At 41.3% G+C, this 20,057-nt stretch overlaps 1 protein-coding gene across 2 annotated transcripts in view; it reads right to left on the bottom strand.

Annotated features, from left to right (window-relative positions):
* The window catches only part of CELF2 (CUGBP Elav-like family member 2), a 380,716-nt gene that overhangs the window by 60,617 nt on the left and 300,042 nt on the right, over positions 1 to 20,057 (bottom strand). For both annotated transcript variants that reach the window (XM_059816034.1, XM_059816033.1), the window contains 2 exons: positions 10,833 to 10,967; positions 100 to 179 (listed from right to left, as the gene is read on the bottom strand). In XM_059816034.1, coding sequence (XP_059672017.1) covers positions 100 to 179; positions 10,833 to 10,967 — 215 coding nt within the window. The remainder of the gene's footprint in view (positions 1 to 99; positions 180 to 10,832; positions 10,968 to 20,057) is intronic.

Genomic DNA, 20,057 nt, shown 5'->3' with positions numbered 1-20,057 from the left:
TTGTCATGTGTCTGATCTGGTCCAGGAGAGCATGGCTTTACCATTCGCAATCATTTGCACAAAGAAAACAAAGAAAGGGCAAATGATACAGTACTGTACCTCCATGGTCTGAGACTGGTGCATGGCTTTGATTGCATTCTGTGCCATTGCCCTTGTAGAAAATGTGACAAACGCACAGCCTGTGGGAACAAGGGGACAGGGAGCAGGAAAGACAAAAAACAACAAGACAAAAGGGTTGGACGCTTGTTAAACCAACACAGTCTACGAGAACGGCCACAAGACGACACTGTTCTCAGTAGTACATAAAAATAAACAACTTCTCTAGTTTATTTATCGACAGTGCTGACTTGCTAATCTGACCATAGATGAAAGAAAAAAAATTAGGTGGGGATGGGTGAGGAGAAAGGGATTTTTTCCTTTAATTTGTTTTTTTTTTTCCTTTTTTTTCCTTTTTTTTTTTTTTTTTATAGCCACAGGGTTTGAAATAAGTAAGGCTTTTACGTAGACTTTGGATTGCATAGTTTACTCTATTCAGACCATGCATTAACAATTGCTTGCTATGGCTTTTGTGCAGGTAAATTGTGGATAGTGAATAAATGACTGGCATCACTGGCAGCTGAACTGGGAATTTAATAAAAGAGTCCATAATGTCATGTATTTCCGTGATGCACCAAGAACAACGATACAAATAAGGATGAGAAAAACTCCACTGTGTAGCCTGCAACTAAGAGTGAAAAGACTCAGACAAAATTCAGTAACGTAGGTGGAATCTCAACATTTAAGAAAATAACATATTAAAAGTAAAAATCTTTATGATTTTTGTTTCTCCGAGTCCTAGGTACAAATATAATTCTTCGATCTATGAAAGCTACCACCAACTTGAACAACTCTGAAGCTATGTGCATGAATAACTGAAAAATCACTTTTTTCCCCTCCTCAGCCTTTTAAATCATAATGAAAAGCCAGTAGGCTAATGCCTGGGCTATTTTTCCACCCTTTTACTATTGTCAGTCATACCTACACTGGGCATGGTACAGGTCAATTTTTTCAGTGCAGGACTCACTGCCCTTTTGACTAATAAAAACATTGCCTTCTGAGATTTACATTTTAATCTTCATTGACCCTTGGGCATCTTAAAGAAAAAGACTGAAATTAATGCAGATTCGGGCTGATTTTGTAGTAATACCATGGCACACTAAAAGCTTAGCTAAAGCAACACAGACTTATTTTACTTGTGATCTCTAATGACTTTAAAAGTGCATTGATTTTCAGCTCCCTTAGCCTTGCACAGTTTGAACTTAGGTTTCAGAGAATAATTTAGTGTTCCACTCAATTTCCTCAAAACATTATTATTATTACTACTTAAAAGATTTCCAAATGAAGCAAATCTAAGCACTGAGAGGCTAAAGCATATTGTCATTTTAGAGCTAATGCATGAAAGCTACATTCTGGCATCAAAAATACAATATTGTTGCCCCTGTGGCCAATGGGCAAAATAAACCATTTTGCAATCCAACAAGCAACAGATTGTTTGGTTTATGCAAATCAATTTGAGGCATAAAATACCTTTTCTTTTTCGCTCCGTATGTACCTGGTAAGATTATCAAGTCAAGACTGTATTCACATTTTAATCAAACAACAGTAAGAGAAAGCAATGCCTGATCATTACCCAAAAGCACTACATCTAGTCATGAAAATAAAGTCAATGCATTTTTGCATCATGCGGTATTATGTTTTCCTCTTTAATGTAAGGGCCCTTGACACAAGAGAACCTAAGCTGGCTTATGTACCTCTGACTGATAGGTAAGCATCATAAAATCAGAAGTCAGAATTCTTTTACGCAAACTTCATGGCAGTGTTGTGACTCTACATACTTCTCAGGTAATGTAACAGCTGATGAAGTCTTAACTGCTGTTTAGCCACACTGCGTGTCGCTATACTATTCTTACCCAGCAACAAATTTCTGTCAAAGAAAACGATGTAACAAAACAGCTTTCTATACGGCAATCTAGACAAAATGTGCAGTAGAAGGGTAAATACACTACAGTACCTCTGCTAGATTCCATATTGCTGCTGTGCACTAAAATTAAAGAGGTCCAAATTTACCATCAGTCCTAAAGTAAACTCTCTTAAAAACATTTCTGTTATTATCATTAACAGAGGAAATAACACCAAGGGGTTTTATTTATCGTCTTGCAAATTCAATGGAAGATGAGCACAAATAGAGATATACTGGAGGGCAGGCAAGAAACCCCATACAGAGCCTTGAATAATATTGTTTATAATGGTCAAGAAACTGCTTCATTCACTTCTTTCCCTCTCATTATCCAGGAGTGTGTACCATCGTGACAATTACTGAATGGAGGTTTAGAATGCATAAGAAGCATGTAAAATGTCAACAAAAATCAATAAGACACAGTTTATGCATTTATCACAATTTCTACCCAGCAGTACTGCTGTAAGTAACTTACTGAGAGATGTTGCAATTAGCAGGTCTCAAAAGAAATGTGAATCAGCAGAGAAATAAAGCTGTGCTCCTCTCAAGATAAAGCAGATTCTCTCTTCCCTCCCTTAAGCTTTTTCTCTTTTTAACCACAAAGCTCAGCTGTTGGGGACTTTCAGCGCCCAGCACTACCGCAAAACCTCCCTCCTCATTCCTCAGCCCAAATCCATTTGCGTGGATCCCGTTGCCTTTGTCGGGGAGTGAAAAGACCTTTGTAGCAGATCTCTGTAATGTGCCACATAGCGATCTACCAGTTTAAAAGAAACTTGTTCTCCGGGCAAGGGGGATGCCTGATGAATGAGGTTAGGCGGCTTGAATATGAGCATTTGGAAACAGCATTCCACAGAGAAGACAGGACTGCATTTTAATTATGGTTTGCCAGCCAGAGGCTACAAGGTTAGGTCCCCTTGTTATCTCCAGTCGGCAGGCCATTTCCCACCAATGGACAGCGGCCATTTGCACAGTAAATACCCAATTTGCCTCAATGACCAAGGTAAAAATTCAGTAGACAACCTTATTTCTAAATTATTGGACAACCTAGACCTTCAGTTGTTACCATCAAGCACCCCAATTAAATCCTAGCTAATTTAACCACCTTCCCAGACATTGCTACATGTATTCACATTCAAGAGTTATTTTTTCAGCTACCAAACCTGGACACTCACACACAAATTTTGTATTTTTATTATGTGTGCTAATATATTTTATAATGTGTCAAACATGAGATCCTGTATATTTTATTGTCTGTGAAGCATTGGATCCTTTCCTTCATGACCAGACTACCACACTGGAGGGGAGCTAAGTCCATATCTTAGGATTAGGATTCAGTCCACTTAACTCATCACTGAACTTGCATATTTAATTTAGGTATTCGGAAAAGCTGTTCTTCTGAGATGCTTATATTCAAAAAACATGTAGACGTGGCACTTTGGGACACGGTTTAGTGGGCATGGTGGTGTTGGGTTGACGGTTGGACTTGATGATCTTAAAGGTCTTTTCCAACCTTAATGATTCTGTGATTCTGTGATTCTCTGCCACAGTCAATGGCAGTACCTTTATTTTCCTATATGGGGTACATATGCACTTTAGGAGGATGGTTTCGTTGGGCACCTAGAATTTAACCAGAAGCTGGTGTCTAAGGACACTGGATTTCACTTGCTTAAGCCAGATGAGCTCTGCCTGGACCATCCTGCACTCTTGCCACAGCAGTTTCTGAGGGGTTGGGAAAACCCTTCTCAGCGTGCTCTCACTCGCTATATCTCATGGATACAGGTGGTCTTTTGGGAACATACTGCCAGCTTTAGGACCATAAATCACAATTATAAGAAGACAAGACTAATCAGATTTCATGCCTCGTGGTGCAAGAAAACAAGAAAGATTTCCGTGGCCTCTTACCTCATCCTATGAAACAGTGCATTCATTATAGTGCCGTGGGCCGAGGTCTTCTGGACCAATAGCTACAAGCAAACTATTTCTGTTCTACCATACTGAGTCCTGATACTTCAATTACTCCCTTCTTACTGGAGCTATGGAGCTCTCTGGGAGAGAAAACATGGAGAGGGGCATATTTCTATAGCTAATGCCTTGAAATTACTTCATTTTGTACCACCAGCTACCTAACCACAAAAAAATAAAAATCCTGTTGTAAATACAGCCAACCTGCAAGTCACCTTGTAATTATTTATTACCTCTGGTTTCAAAATGTCAGGGATCACTAACAGAAACAAAAGGAATGGAAGAAAGGAGGTCTGAGAGTTTTAGTTGCTTCTCCAAGGCTGCCTTCCCACCCCCTACACCAGAGAAATGACTGACTGGGGAAAGGCTGTGCGAAGTAATTTCTTCCTGCAGGCAGAATCGGAGGGAAGCAGCCAGCCCTGTCACAGAGGAGATTCCGGAGCACATTATCACATTTGCCATCTCGGCTGAGAGAACACCTAAACTCACAGGGTTGGTCCTTAGCCCCCTCCCACCCCAAACGGAAAAAGAATTTTGAAGCGGCTGCAAAATTAGAAAAGCTTCCTCCTTGACCCGTGCCATCCCAAACCTATGGCTTGCTGCTTGAGCGACTGAATTATTGGAAATATTTAAAAAAGCTCAGCACTGCCCCATTTCAGCTCCTGCTTCACTCGATTCTTCTCATCTCAGGCTTTCATATAGACTGTTTTGAAACGTTCAGTCAGCAGTTCACACACAGTCTAACATAGCATCAATACTTGTGAGCTGCAAGTGAAGTAGAACATTTTAAGTATGGAGGCCTCAAGGTAAGGGGTCTGATTTCATCCCTACACAAGAAAGCTCCCACATAAAACTACCGTGGTCTACCAGAGGTTTTAAAGTCCCCAAACCCTCAATGAAGCCAAAGTGAGATGCAAAACCCCTAGACTTCTTTGAATCAGGCTAGAGTTAAAAATGGAAGTTTAAAAACCATGGCTTTAAAGTTCTGGAGATGAAAGAAAGGCAGATGTAAACAATTTTAAAAAAAATATACAGTGATCCCTCCGACACAGAAGAAGGCTCAAGAGATTTTCAAAGTCATCTGAGCAATCACAGTGTTACGTACGGTGGCTGCACAGCTGGCGCTGCAATGGTTGCACTACAGCTTCCTAGCTGTCCGTAAACAAGGTTTTTCTTCACTTTCTGTGAAGAAACAATAGTGAAAAGCTGCCAAAACTCTTGCAAGAAGTATTTGGGATCCTCTGAGATGAAAGCCTCTATTTAAAGAAAAGATAAGGCTGAACAAAAAGCTATGGATATTAAAGCGTGATAAAAATAAGCTCTAGTTGCATTAAAAGTATTTCTGGCTGAGATTGCAAAGTAGACTTTCCCTTTTCTACACTGTGCTAATACAGCACAGTCTGAAGGAAGGACCAGCCTGGGAAACAGCCTTCTAATGAAGATATCACACAAAAATCTCAGTGATTAAAATACATTTCAGCTACAAATTAAGATATCAAATTGTTTACTGTACAGACATTTGGTCATTAAGTATTGCTTAAGACACACAATGACAGGTCTGAGACGAAGTGCCACAACTCAGCCCAAAGTAAAGCGTTTTGAAAAAGTCACAGTAAAGCTCTTCAGTTTATGCACATCAGGCACATAAAGGTAACAACAGGCACATCCTGTAAACGTGCCTCATCTCTTTGGCTTTACTGACTTCTCTCAACTACCGACCAGATGACAGATTCTAGATTTTAAATTTCCTGAAGTCCATGGTTCCCTCGAAGTGTTTCTAGTTGGACTGTCAATTAACCACCCTGCGAAGTACAGACTTCAGTAACTGGAATTTACACAAACCCAGAACCAAATGGGTACCAAAGACCACATTCTCTAACAGTGCCTCGATGACCCTCTTGTTGGAATAAAAGCTCTTGTAAATTATTTAATTTCAGAGTTGCCTCTGGGGAGGGACTGCTGCGAAGATGCACCAAGGGAGATCTGAGATGGAGAGTTACGGGCTAAAGGCCAGCAGAGACACTGGTCACTTGGACATGTTTATTCCTTCCCAGCTTTGAAAGAGTTTCACCAGGGGAGAAAAGAAAATTAGATGTGCCATAAAGATTGGAAACAATTCAAATGTTACCATATTACAGCAAAAGAAATGAGGCATGGAGGTGCTTCCGAAGAGCAACGAAAAATACAGCACTTCCACCATGCTTGTTTCCCATCACTGATATACATGTCAGAAGGTGGCCCCTAATCCAGGCTGTTCCCATGGCTGGCATTTCACGTTACTTTAGCTCATGAAGGAGCAATAAATATCCATTAGGAAAAACAAACAGGCATAAAATCGCCTCACCTACCCCTCAGTGCAATTAATTATGATGCAAATACTAATTTTCTTTTACTAAATCATCAAGAAAACCCCTGAATCTGAAAGTTATGAATAGATTTTCATGAAATTAAATTGCCTGACCCTGTAATCAATGTCTGCAGAAATGTTCACTTGTCCCACGTGGCTGGCGATGTTTTGTTAAAAAATTCATACAATTAGGAGCCCAGAAGATGTAGGAATATGCATTTGGAGCTTTCCCACAATTTTCATGGTATATCCAACTGTCTGTACATGTTATTAGCAGGTTTTTTCAGTGCATGCTATTAACCCAGTTGACTTCTTTCTGGTATCTGTTATATACATCTGCACTTAGCGATACAGCAGAATAATTTGCTGTATGGTGCTCCTGTGATAAGGATAAGAGGATTTTTTTTATCATCATTACGGATGGCAATAATTCCTAGAGTGATACAGAGATATTGATCCACTGATCTAAAAAAAGCATTTTACAAAGTTGGACGACCATTGCTATCCTTATTTTAAGGAATGGGATAATGGAGAGATGATGAGAGACCAACTCACCTACGGTCAATCCAGCACATCAGTGGCACAGCTACGAATCAAACTTGGGTATTTCTGGCTATTTTTGCACACTCCAGCTATCATTGCATGGCTGTCTGTGTTGGCATCTGTGGTCATGTAGACATTACACAGTGCTGGGAGTCAGGAGGTCTGAAAGTTTCCTTAAGCCGTTTACAGTAAGTGATTTAAAATCTTAATCATCTGAGGCGGTTCACTTCTGCTTTTTCTTGATAATGAAGCTTAGCACATGATATCACAATCATGAATTTTTGTAAAGCATACTTAGCTCTTCAGAAAAAGTGCTGGATTAAACAACCCTCCAGGCTGAATCCTTCTCTTTGAATAACGAATATAGTACAGACAGTGGCAAGCTTCTTTAGATAGTTCCATGAACCCTGCGAAAGCGAAGACCAGCCTCCACGTCTGTTGAGTCCCTGGTTTCTTTATCTCTACAGCCAACAGGGTATTTTTATTTTTTAATACTTTTCACAGCTAGGAATTACTCTCTGCCAGCCAACTAATTTCACAGAGACTATCCCAGAGCCTTCGGAAGGCAATGCCTTTTGGTTGCTGCCTATTTCTTGTAGCTGGCCGGAATATAGCAAGTTACAGATATAAACAGCAATTATTTCTTAGATACAGGAGTGAACAACAGTGGGGAAAAAAAGGAAAAAAAATCAAGGAAAAAAATAATCTCAGTTTCTTTAAAATATACTGCTCTACCACTGGAGCTTTGTATCATTATTTTAGTCTCATTTTACAGATGAGTTTCAAACATTTCTACAGGAGTAGAAATGCTGATGCTCCATTATCAGTAGTGACAGCTATGGGTGCGACTTTATTAAAGTTCTGTCAACTCTTGGCTAGAAACTACAATAGAAACAACCAGTCCAATCTCTCTCCCTCTCTCTCTTTATCTTAGCACTTATATCACACTCATCACGAAGTGTTACATTTTCCCTTGATGCCACAGGACAGGATTTCTCCTTGCTACTGAAGCCGTGTGGCACGCTACAACCATACATCTTGCCTATGGGTTGATAGCAGACCGTTACCGTACTAGCAGTAAGGTTGCTGTTGTAATGTAGACATGGCCTAAAAGTCAGCTGAAAGCTTTTTATTCTTTATTACAAAAAAATAAGCAGTACAAACCAAAACTGTTCTACTGAGCAGCATAACCTGGAGCTATTCCTTGCTGGTAATAAAGATTATTTACCTGAGCCCTTTAACAAAGCTCGAAAGTTGGCATAAATACCAATGAATATACTTTTCAAGCTCTTTTCATCTGAGATACCATGATGTGCACTTGTTACGCAGTTGAAAAGAGATGCCAAACAGAGTTTATTGGACCATATTTTCATCTCACTGCTGTGAGCACTGCGAGTTCCTGAAGGCTCTGGCATGGTGAGGACAGTGTTTTCCTAAGACAGTGACTATTTTTCATTCAACCCTCTGTGTCTGGGAGGGAACCACATCCGGACGGGTGCTGGGAAAACAAATACTGTTTGTGGCAAAGGGAATTAACATCTTGGAAATGGTAACATGAATTAAAACGCATTAAGTATTGGAACTCGTTACAAAGATTTAACTGTATAAATTCTGCCTCTTTCTTTAGTAAAGCAGCTTTTCACCCTGGGCTTTTTCAGCCAAGCTCCCTCCACTGCAAATCTCCCTTAGCACTTTTCATTTCAACTGCAATACCAACCATTTTCCCAACACTTCGCCTTCTCTCATGGAGTGGTGGTTTTGTGAAGCTGATAAACATCTGCCTGAAAACCTGGTTGGCACAGCTGAACTCATTTTCAAGTGTGAACATGGGTGCGTAGAAAGCAATTCAAGTTTAACAAGGCATGGTGCATGAGGGCGTGATAGAATATCAGTCGTGATTGCGACTGAAATAAACCTGAATGGCAGAGAGGATACAGCTCTGCTATGACTACTGGTGTGCGACCTGCCCGGACTGAGATCTTCAGCCTCCAGCAGAAGAGAGCAGCACATGAACTCTACGGCTCTGTAGGCCAGCAGACGACACTGCCCTGCCTGACATGTTGGTGACATGGCTTAAAAATCTCAGCTTCTGAGTACCGTGAGATTGCTATTTACGGCAGAACGTAACTACCCCACCACCCTTCCTTACCCTGTTGGATTTCATAATTAGCTTTTCTATGCTTGTACTATGCCCAATGTCTGTTGAATAAAAGCAAGTACGCAGTGGGATTTCTATGGATCCCAGGAAAGATCCATTTCTTTGTTGGGTGATACTGAGGAGTCAATCAAATCTTTTTGGGGCTCGAAACATCTGATGCCCAGATCTTGTTATTTCAGCAGTTACTTAGCTCCTTTCCCACTTGCGTCTTCCATCAGCCCTTCCCTGTGCTACTTACAAAGTGAAATCAGTGAAAATCAGAAATACTTGTTTTGCCTCAATGTTGGGTCTAGACAGATAATGACAGCACTCGACTCCATCAGTTAACACTTATTACTGAAAAGGAACCAAACTCGGATCTTTCCCCTAGTCTTCCCCAAGGCAAAAGCCATGATCCTGAGGCTCTCCTTGCCTGAAGGGACTGCTGCATCCCAGCCCCAAAAGTTTTGGGATCGCAGACTAAGCATGCATAAATGTAAGTGTGTAATTTTCTTGGGGCTCCCTATTTATTACCAGAGTGTCTTTTCAACAAGTCCTTATTATTCAGAAGTAGTATAGTAAGTGCTTTCAAGCAGTGCCATGAAATATAGGAATACCTGCAACTTCCCCTGATGAAATTTATAGGTATTTTAAAGAAGCTGGGCTGCACACAAACCAAAAAAAAACCATTCACAAATTGTTGCACAAAATACTGCGGGTCATAGAGACTACTGGAAACGAGTAGATCCAGAAGTAAAGAAAAATATCTATACTTATATCTATATGCAAAATGGGGACTATTATTTTTTCTGTGCCTTTTGAAAATGTAATAAAATGCATAAACTGTGCTTTCTATGTTTTTTTTTTTTTATTTCTATAGGAACAGAAGTGATGTTCTTCACAACTCCACACTTAAAATTACTTTACTCCCCATGCCATTAAATGGCCATGGTTAGTACCACAGCATCCTTCCCCACGGACAGACGGGACTATCACTATTTTCTTTTCCACTCAGGACCACCTGGCACTCACTTTTTGAGAAGGTTCACGCTCCGAAAATAATTTCAGGTCCATATACCATGGAGTTAATGTGCAGTCTGGGTCATTGATATACATTTATTTTTCTTTTCAATATGTTTTCAGACAGCCTTTTCCCAAAAGGCACTTTTGCACTCAGAAGGGATCACCAGCTATTGAATTCTGTGCTGCACTTCATTTCCAAAGTTCAGGTCATCTGCCTGACCACTCTCGGTGGTGCTGCTTAACACCTCTGCCCTGGTTTTTGGGTTGTGATAGAGGCAGGAGATTTAAAAGCTCTTTTTACAAAGTTTTGTCCAGGCAGAGCTCTCAGGTTCAAGCTAACCTCTCTGTTTCTGAGCTACAGCAGACCTATGTTTTGCATATAGTTACAGAAAACACAGGAACGGAGGAGATGGTGCTACAATGTGGGCCAGTTCCCATGACCCTGTGTGCCTTCAAGCAGTCATTTACAGTCCTTTTTTTTTTTTTTTGGTCTTATGCTACAAAGCAGAAAGGGGTCAGGGAAGGATCTTTGATTTTGCGAGAGCAGAAAACTGAGGGTGTTTTCTCAAGGTGCAAAGGAACCTTTCCAGCTGACAAACAGGGCGATAACACAAGTTAATATGTTGGCACCGAGACCTTTCTGACACTGGAAATAAAAGGTGATAATTTCAGTCACTGTGAAAAGTTCATGTGGATACCTTCATCACGTGGGACGTATTACAGCGTAACCTCTAGCTGCAGACAGCGGCTGTGCCTACCCTGGCTGTGACATATAGCTCCCAATTAGCACTTAAGGAAAGAGACTTTACAGACTGCACACTCACCTCTGCTCAGCCCATCCGGTCCCCGAAGGATTCGGCATTCTTCTATCTGGCCAAACGGAGAAAACATCACCCTGATATCATTCTCATTACACTTCTTCGAAACCATTCCTATGAACAATTTTCTGTCTTCCACAGCTAGAAGATAAAAATAATGAATGAGCAAAGGCCATTTCATCTTTTTCCTGTGATCAATGCTTCATTACCACATCAAACCAAGCTCCAGTCATGTGAGTCTGGCTCTGTAACTGAAGACAAGTCCTAAGGCAAACACTTTATACTTACAACCTCCCTTCCCCCTTCCTCCCCCACCCCAAATCTCTCTTTTTTCTTTCTCTCTGTCCTTCTTCTAGTGGCGCTTGCTGTTTATGTAACACATTAATTGGCTGCCTTAGTCATTCTGCATATGCCTCCCCATCACGGCTTCTAAGAGAAAAGCATCCTCTGTTAGAGAGACTTGTAAAGATATCTTTGCATAGATTTTAATTCAGATAAATTCCCTCACCTCCCTCATGTATGAAAGAAATCATGACGGGGTGAAGGTGAAGGAGGGATTGTGTGCGTAATGATATGAGCTAATGAAAAATATTCCCGAGAAATGTTTTGAGAGAGCGGCTCATATCTGAGCTTTCAATTTCAGCCAACTTAATGCATGGCACTCAAAAGGCAGATGTGTAACGACTGCTCTGGAAAAAGAATGCATTAAATCTCCGGCTTTTTTTTTCAGACTGCCACAGCCCTCTCCTCTCCAGGAGGACACAAGGCATATTCCAGGGCACCACTTTAACAAGGGGGCTGCATAATGCTTTCCCAGAGCCAAACCCTTTGATTCGTAATGATGCTGAGTTTGCAAAAAACCATGAAAAGGTGCTTTACCTGACTCACTGGTAGAATTTTTCCTGCCTGCATTGTCACCAAAATCAGCAAAAGCTAGACTGCTGCAGCAGGACGCATGCAGTCCTGTTAATCAAACTCAAATTTACAGGTCTAAAGCCATGGACTGTTGTCAAAAATGAAATGGCTCATCAAAACGTAATTCACCCTGGAAAGACTTAAAAATCTTAACGCACCCTCCCATCTATACTAAACCAAAAATCTAAGTGCTTATTATACATTATATACACCAGTGCTTTCTTCTTCTCTTGAAATGGCATGTAAATCCAATTCACTGTTAATGAGCACACTGTCAGAGTTTGCGGGGAAGCAAAGGGAGAAGGAAAGCTTTACTCCAGAGTCTGCAGTGCACTTACTTATTTCTATTATTGTGCAAATTATTTTTGTAACGAAGTATTTTCATTTCTGGGCTTAAAAAAAAAAAGAGACTCTTCCTTTGCTCCCCAACTCTCTCTCCTGTATTAGTACGACTTTGTCAAATGGAATAAATTGCAGCTGAGGAAGAAGGAACTGCATCTATTTTCATAGGATTTGATTTGTGTTATACTTCAACACTTTAAGTGCATTTAATAATTTCAACAATAAAAAGAAGAGGTTCATGTTTATTGATCAGAGAGCTGTTTCAAGTAATTTTTTCCTTAGAATCGCTGAGTTTAAGAAGTTATTTGTAGCTTTTATACAAGCAAGCACCAAGTCTAAGCATTTTTCAGAATCCAAAGCAGAGACAAGCCCCTACAATCTCAGCTTCTCACTCTACAAGCTTGCAAGAAAACTGGCGTGAATTTAACACCCAGGAGAAGAAGTTTTCCTCAGCAGAGATTCTTCAAGACTCAATATTCTCATTCACTTTTTATACTGAGGTTCCACATGCAGGTTAACCCTCCAGAAAGGGTTAACAAATGATGAATGCATGGGATGAACCAGTTATATACAGATCAGGAGCTGAATATGCGGGATTGCAAATAATACCTGCAAGTTGGGATTTTTTTATATATATATCTATATATATATATATTTATAGAATCATAGAATCATAGAATCGTTTAGGTTGGAAAAGACCTTTAAGATCATCAAGTCCAACCGTAAACCTAACACTGCCAAGTCCACCACTAAACCATGTCCCTAAGCACCTCGTCCACACATCTTTTAAATACTTCCAGGGATGGTGACTCGACCACTTTCCTGGGCAGCCTGTTCTAGTGAAGAAGTTTTCCCTAATATCCAATCTAATCCTCCCTTGGTGCAACCTGAGGCCATTTCGTCTTGTCCTATCGCTTGTCACTTGGGAGAAGAGACCAGCACCCACCTCTCTGCAACCCCCTTTCAGGTAGTTGTAGAGAGCGATGAGGTCTCCCCTCAGTCTCCTCTTCTCCAGACTGAACAACCCCAGTTCCCTCAGCCGCTCCTCATCAGACTTGTGCTCCAGATCCTTCATCAGCTTTGTTTCCCTTCTCTGGACACGCTCCAGCACCTCAATGTCCTTCTTGTAGTGAGGGGCCCAAAACTGAACACAGTACTCGAGGTGCGGCCTCACCAGCGCTGAGTACAGGGGCACGATCACCTCCCTGCTCCTGCTGGCCACACCATTTCTGATACAAGCCAGGATGCCGTTGGCCGCCTTGGCCACCTGGGCACACTGCTGGCTCATATTCAGCCGGCTGTCAACCAGCACCCCCAGGTCCTTTTCTGCTTTCCAGCCACTCGTCCCCAAGCCTGTAGCGTTGCATGGGGTTGTTGTGACCCAAGTGCAGGACCCGGCACTTGGCCTTGTTGAACCTCATACAATTGGCCTGGGCCCATCGATCCAGCCTGTCCAGATCCCTCTGCAGAGCCTTCCGACCCTCCAGCAGATCAACACTCCCGCCCAACTTGGTGTTGTCTGCAAACTTACTGAGGGTTATGTCTTACAATGAAACTTTACATCTGATTCATAATATATAATTGGCCTTGATGCTGCTAATAATTATTTTAAAGATGGTAAAACTGAATTGCCTTGCTCACAGACACAAGGAGAGTCTAGGTAGTCACTTTTGCTGGTGAAAGGATGCCTGTAACTTGGCTGCTTACAGTTCCTATATTGCCTTGAGTAATCTCTTTGCGGAAGGTCCCTGGCCAGTCTGTCCCCTCGACAACAGCCACACACTGTGGCCAGGGTGCAGGAAAGGGTACGAGGCAAGGGACCCAGCTGGGCTGCCAGGTATGGATTTCTCCACACCACAAATGGAGGTCAGGTTGGGGGAAACCTTGGTGCGAAGCACGGGTCCAAGCATTGCCTTCTGCTCTGTGTTATGAACCACTTAACTTCTGCCTGTCTGTCAGCCAGTACCAGCCAGTTTAAATTTGGGTTGATTTTAGGCTTGAAATACAGTGTGCAGGCCTATCCTAAGGGTGACTAGATCCCAACCCTCTCTTAAAAATAGCTGCTGTGTGAGTTGGTCAAATGCCTGCCATGCCATCCCAAAGGAGGTCCCTTGGGTCCTCCGTAGGTGCAAAGACAAAGACTCAAACCAAAGAGATTCACATGGAGATTCAAAGGAAATGAGATGCAAACAGGAAGGCTTTGTTTTAATTTTCCAAAACGTAGCAGATGACAAACTCCCCACTGGCCTCCTTCAGTTTTGCTAGTAAACCTATAAATATGCCATTTAACTAACATGATTTGCAGGTTTTCAGCTTGAGGGTGATTTTATAGTAAATTAAACATCCACCTCCTGTGTACTGTACATCTTAAAAATGCAGATTTCACGAAGAATGCTCAGAGTACAGAAAACATATTGATATGATGACGTGCTCTGCATTCAGTGCTGTTAGTCAGTGCTGATCAGTGTTGAAGATTGCTATTCTTTTTTTGGCTAGGGGCCCAGCATAGAAAACATGTAAAGGGACAATTGTCAGGATCAAAATGACATGTTTTCACTCCGTCTGATAGAACATCTGATATTATTAGGCTGAAAGAGTTTTTAATGATATATTCTCATGCAGAGAAAGGAATGGTTTTTCACCTCCGTAAGACTGGCTGCCTGAATTTGTTTCTGCATTTTTGGTCAGCCACTTATTTCTTTCTAAAATGAATTCTTACCTGCCATGCAGGCATGGTTTGAGAATCAAATAGACAATGGACTGCAAGAAGTATGGGTCAAACACATTTAGAGGTTAGGAAACTTTCCTTTTGATCAGCCAAGCATGCTGCTTTGCCTACGCGTGTTGGGTTGTTCCCATAGACTGTAAAATGAGGAGCCCAACTTAAACACGTGTGACCCAACAAAGTGTCGAGACTGGGAAAGGTGCTATCCGCTGCTGGTTGGAGAAAGCATGGCAGTCTAAAGCCATCCCACCTAGCTTTAGTCATCTACAATTTAAATGTCCAGTCTTAGTCTCAGCTAAAATGTTATCGTATGGCTGTTGTCAACGTCAAAGATCAGCTCCTCCAAAGGGTGACTGATGTCACCTCTCCCAGCAAGATGGCTGGGATGGCTTGTTTTATGGGAGTCTCTCCCTCACCATTGACAATAGATAGGGCTGTTACCTGCCAGCCAACTCCCAAAACTTGGTCATCATGATAAAACATAGATGTCCTGAGCTCCAGCTGCAGGGATGGGAGGAATAAGTGAGCTCTGAGGGACCGGACAAAGCTTGGGAGCTGGGAGTGCTTTGGGCAATGAAAGCAGGCAGGAGAAAGCTGGGGGGAAGGATAACAGGGCCCAGAGGTCAGCACTGGTGTGCACATATCTCATAAGCATTTCACTGCTGCTTGATAATTGTCTCTCCCTCACCAGGGCTAGGTTTCAATAATTCAAAATCTGCAAAATCAATGAAAAAATTTTGGCAAGCATTTGACACCATTATTTCTGGACTTTGCTTATAGTCCTAGTTGTACTTTCCACCACTCTGGGGACGTGAAGTAGATACAACCATTCGTAAGCAGCTAGTAGGATGGGGTGGCTGAGCACTCCGCATTGATGAAGCAGAAGCAGCCAGAAGGTCATAGTGAACAAGGCCTGAAGTTCTAGCTACATGAAGGAAGGTGTGAAACTGCACGGTATCTCTATTAAATAATTATGGGGTTCACCTCTAATGCATCCAAAGATACTACAAACACAAGTCAGCTATGTTGCCTGGGCAGTTAGTGCAACACATCCAATGCTAAGCCTGCTGGATTTGGGGTCGGAATCTTTTGCCCGAATGCAGGAACCTTGCATGACGAAGTGTAGATACCTGTTTTAAGATGACATGAGTTGTTCTTGTAAGTCCATCAAGACTAACTCTGCAATCACTAGCATGGGTGCCCAGGTACTGTGTTTGAAGCCAGAGAGCTACGTTAGCTATCAAAATTTATCCGAGATGCCGTCTGTCTCTGCTGAGGGGGGCTTCTTTCAAACCAGACCCTCCTGCTTTCTGACAGCACTACATCCAACTTGCAGAACAACATCCTGAAGGGTCTAATTTTTTAGTTTTACTCAATTTGCTTCAGTAATGAGCATTTTTTGCAGGCTGTATTAGATCGCCTGTGCTACCCCAGGAGAACAAAGGAGTAGAGATTATTTTCTGTATGCTACGAAAGAATTAAATCCTGTAATAAGCATGGGAAATCTCCCTGAAGATTCAACAAACCTTCCCTTTCTCTCTTCTAAACCCCAAAGATCCTATCCTAAAAAAATCACAGTTATATCCCTTTATTATACATTTTTGAGAAGTCCAGTCAGTTAAAGAGTGCATTTTCCATCCAGAAGTTGCCTTCTCTTTTGAGCAAATCAAGAAATAGTTAATTATGTATAAATACTTTTTTTTTTTCATGCAGAAGGGAAGGGGGAAAACAGACTTTTTATCCCCATTTGTAAGCCTGTGAAAAACCCATGCATACAACCTGTCAAAGTCACACCTGGATCCAGAACTGCCTGCATTAATTATCAACTTTTCTATGTGTTAGTGCTAACATATGGCATTTAATTACTCCCTCCAAATCAGCAAAGTTGTGCCACTTAGAATTTCAAAATTATTTCTTCAAGTTTTCACTAATAAAATAAATAAAAATAAATTACAAGATCACTCAGCTTTCTCCCCCCCCTTTTTTTTTTAAGTAGAGAATTTTGTCATTTTCTCTGAGGTGTTGATGCTTTGATCCATTTAAGAGCACACTGTCCTCAGGATATGCGCCTGAAAGTATTGACTGTATTCAAATCCTGATCCAAGAAACATTTAAGTATTTGCTAAATTGTAGCACGTTAATGGCCACAGACAGCTTAAGAGTCGAGCACGTGTTTACGTGCTTTTTGGCATTGGAGTACAGGAACCCCCATTGTTTGAAAAAGGGAAAATATCCTTAAATGGACAAATACTGTGAGTGATTAACAGTAGAGATGAATCTAGCGATGGTAGCGCCTTCAAAGTCTTGAAACTATGCTTTTCTGGCAGGTAATCCTTAACTAAAACTTTGTCGATAGGTTAAAATAACCACCTAGCAATATAAAGGTGGTCAGACTAGACCTAATGGGTGATCAGAACAGGACACACTACAAAATTCATCATCTGAAAATCTTTCAGGGATGTTACATTTCTCAATAATAAAAGTCTTTTCAGAATCCTCCCAGGTAGGCAAATTAATTAGATCTAAAGGCAAGTCTTTCCCCATCAACTCTAGCTGCTAAAAGCTTGGTGGAAGAAATTAAGCTTTGCTTCATCTGCACGAGCAGAAAGATGACTCAGACACATGAGCCACCGTATGCAGGGAAGGAATAGAGATGATTGCATAGATCTATCAGCCACCCAGTTCCTACCCAGAAGAAAACAGATCTTCAGGTTCCTAATAAAGTCCTGATCCTGCGGAAATGCCCAGGCACTTAGTCAATCATGTGCTGGAGGTGCCTCTTCCATTCCCATCTCCCAGTTTTCACAAGGTGAGCTTGGCCTTTTGTGCTAAGGGACAGGTTTCTGAAGTGATGCCTACATCTAAAGACAGGAACAGTGATGGGAAAGGAGGAGCATTTCATCCTGCTACTCCTGAGCTTGGTTGCTCGTTCAAACCTTTTTGCAAGGGACTCAAGATGGGGAGGGGACATCTTATCACACAGCACAGTCCTTTGAAAACCTCTGTAAGATGAATGAGGGGACCTCTCCTTCCTCCCTGTGGAACTTGAACAGGTCTCTCAAGCCTTAACAAACATGTGCAAGCTCAGAAGAATGGTAATGAGTGTTCAACCTCTCCCACATATCTTTCCACAAGCTATCTGGAATCTTTGACCAAGAGAATTTCTTTAACCTCTTTGAAACTTGAGAAACACCACTTTACCTATAAAATGTAGTGGGATCCTCCCACTACTCAGAAATCAAAGGGTTTCAAGCATTCCTCAAAAGCTCAAACACCACGGATCATGAAAACCAAGATGCCTTGGCATGCTTGCTTTCTTTTCCCCTTTGAACTTACCAATCTGGTTGAAGAGGCACAGTTTACAGTTTGCTCTTGGCACAGATAATATACCTCCTCAGATGGATAGCCTGAAGCATATGGGAAACATGTGCCAAACAGGCCTCCGCATCCCTCATGCTGCTGTTCTTTCTCTTTTTGGCTCTCCAAGCTGCTTGCAAACTCTCACCTCATCCATAGATCCCATGCCTATGCCCTGTCTTTCCAAGGAGCTGTACCAATGTTACTATCATCATGGTATTAGTTCGCCTTCTGTTTCCCCAGGCATTAGAAAAGAAGAGTTCACCATGCCAAGACCATGCCTACCAGAAGTATCTACACCCTTCAGAAGCCTAAATTTAAAAAGGTATTTAATTTGACAATTGCAACCTCTGATCTGTCAATGTGTTTTCCCCAAAATACAAAGGCAGGCATGAAAAAAAAAGCAAAAAAGAAGACAATCCCTCATAATTTTCATGATAGGGATAGGTGCAAGAGAATACTCTGAAGATTAAGAGTATTCCCACAGTGCAGAAAGATGTATCATGCAGAAAATCCCGGTGTAAGAGCAGCAGTGAGGAGCGAACCTACACTGCTTTCCAAGCAGGTGCTATTTGCAGAGCAAGACAGAATTTGCCCAATTTGCCACAGTGCTTTGCCAATATGTTCAATGTCCTTTGCGAAGAAAAACTTCAGGCAATGAGCAAGTAACTCATTGGCCCATGCCTCTTATTCTTCTAATTTGCAAAGGAATTCAAGGTGAAATTTATCTTTGAAAGAAGAACCCACAGAGGCTACACTTAGTTCAGAGGGTCCAGGCCAATGTTCCTGTATCTAAGGGAAAATTCTGCCCACTGCAAGCACAATATATACTAGGGAGTGGAGTTTGGATTCCAACAGCAAAATTCTCCTTGACTACAGCGGTGCTTGAAAAATTTGGTCCTCCTGTCCATGCAGGCACCTTGGCCTCTCTTCTGAGCATTCAAAGAAAGCAACAAATCATGGCTAAAACTCAACCCAAGAGAGAGAACACCACTCCCTTACAACTGGGTGATGGCTCAAATTTCCTGTGCTTGTGGCTAGTTTTGTTTTGAAAGTTGTCACAATAGGAAAGCTAGCATAATGTGAAGTTTTAATTTCCTTCCAAACTTCATAATCCTTGGAGAAACCTGAAAATGGGATGCACTACAATTAGCAAAAAAGAAGCCTTAAAAAAGCCTTGCGGAGAGATTTAGAGCCCAATCATAATTTACATTTGCAGGTATGTAGATCTCTAAGTGCACGGCTTCTGCCCTGATTACTAATTAATGAGGTGCAAAGATGCCTGTTGGAGGAACCAGCTCTGATTATGTAGGCCTTATGGGAAAATGAAGCTCTTGCAATCTAAGAAGGCAGATGATATCTTTAACATATATTTTAGAAAATTACAGGAACAAATCAAGGGGCAAAATATACACATGTATATATTTTTAAAGAATCACACACAGCCAGGTTGCGTTACCATCCGATTATCTTATTTCCTTGAATATACAAACCTGGCATGTTTAATAGATTTAGCATGCTGTCTATTTTGCATGTCATATACATCCACTTAAGCAGTACCCTAGTATTCTGAATGGATATTACTGTCATTATAGCATTCATTTTTCAATCGTTGAGAGGAATAAGTATACAGAGCGCTGCAAGGTGGGTTTCCCAGTTCAGAACCAAGCATATGATTAAAACCTAAATTTGGCTTAGATTCAGAACAGCATCATTCTATAAAAAGGAAGTTTAGGCAAATGTTTAAGGCCCATCAGTCACTTACATGGTTTGTTAACATGGGAATGTTTTTTTTTTCTTTTCTTTTTTTCTTTTCACCATTGAATTTTCATCTCCACCTTATCAATATCAGGTGCAGTTTTTCAGAGCATTTCCTTCCCTCTTTAAAGCTG

The sequence above is a fragment of the Gavia stellata genome, chromosome 4 (assembly GCF_030936135.1).
Source record: "Gavia stellata isolate bGavSte3 chromosome 4, bGavSte3.hap2, whole genome shotgun sequence".
Lineage (NCBI taxonomy): Eukaryota > Metazoa > Chordata > Aves > Gaviiformes > Gaviidae > Gavia > Gavia stellata.
The sequence above is the reverse complement of the archived record's forward strand: the minus strand, read 5'-3'. Positions and strand labels throughout refer to the sequence as shown.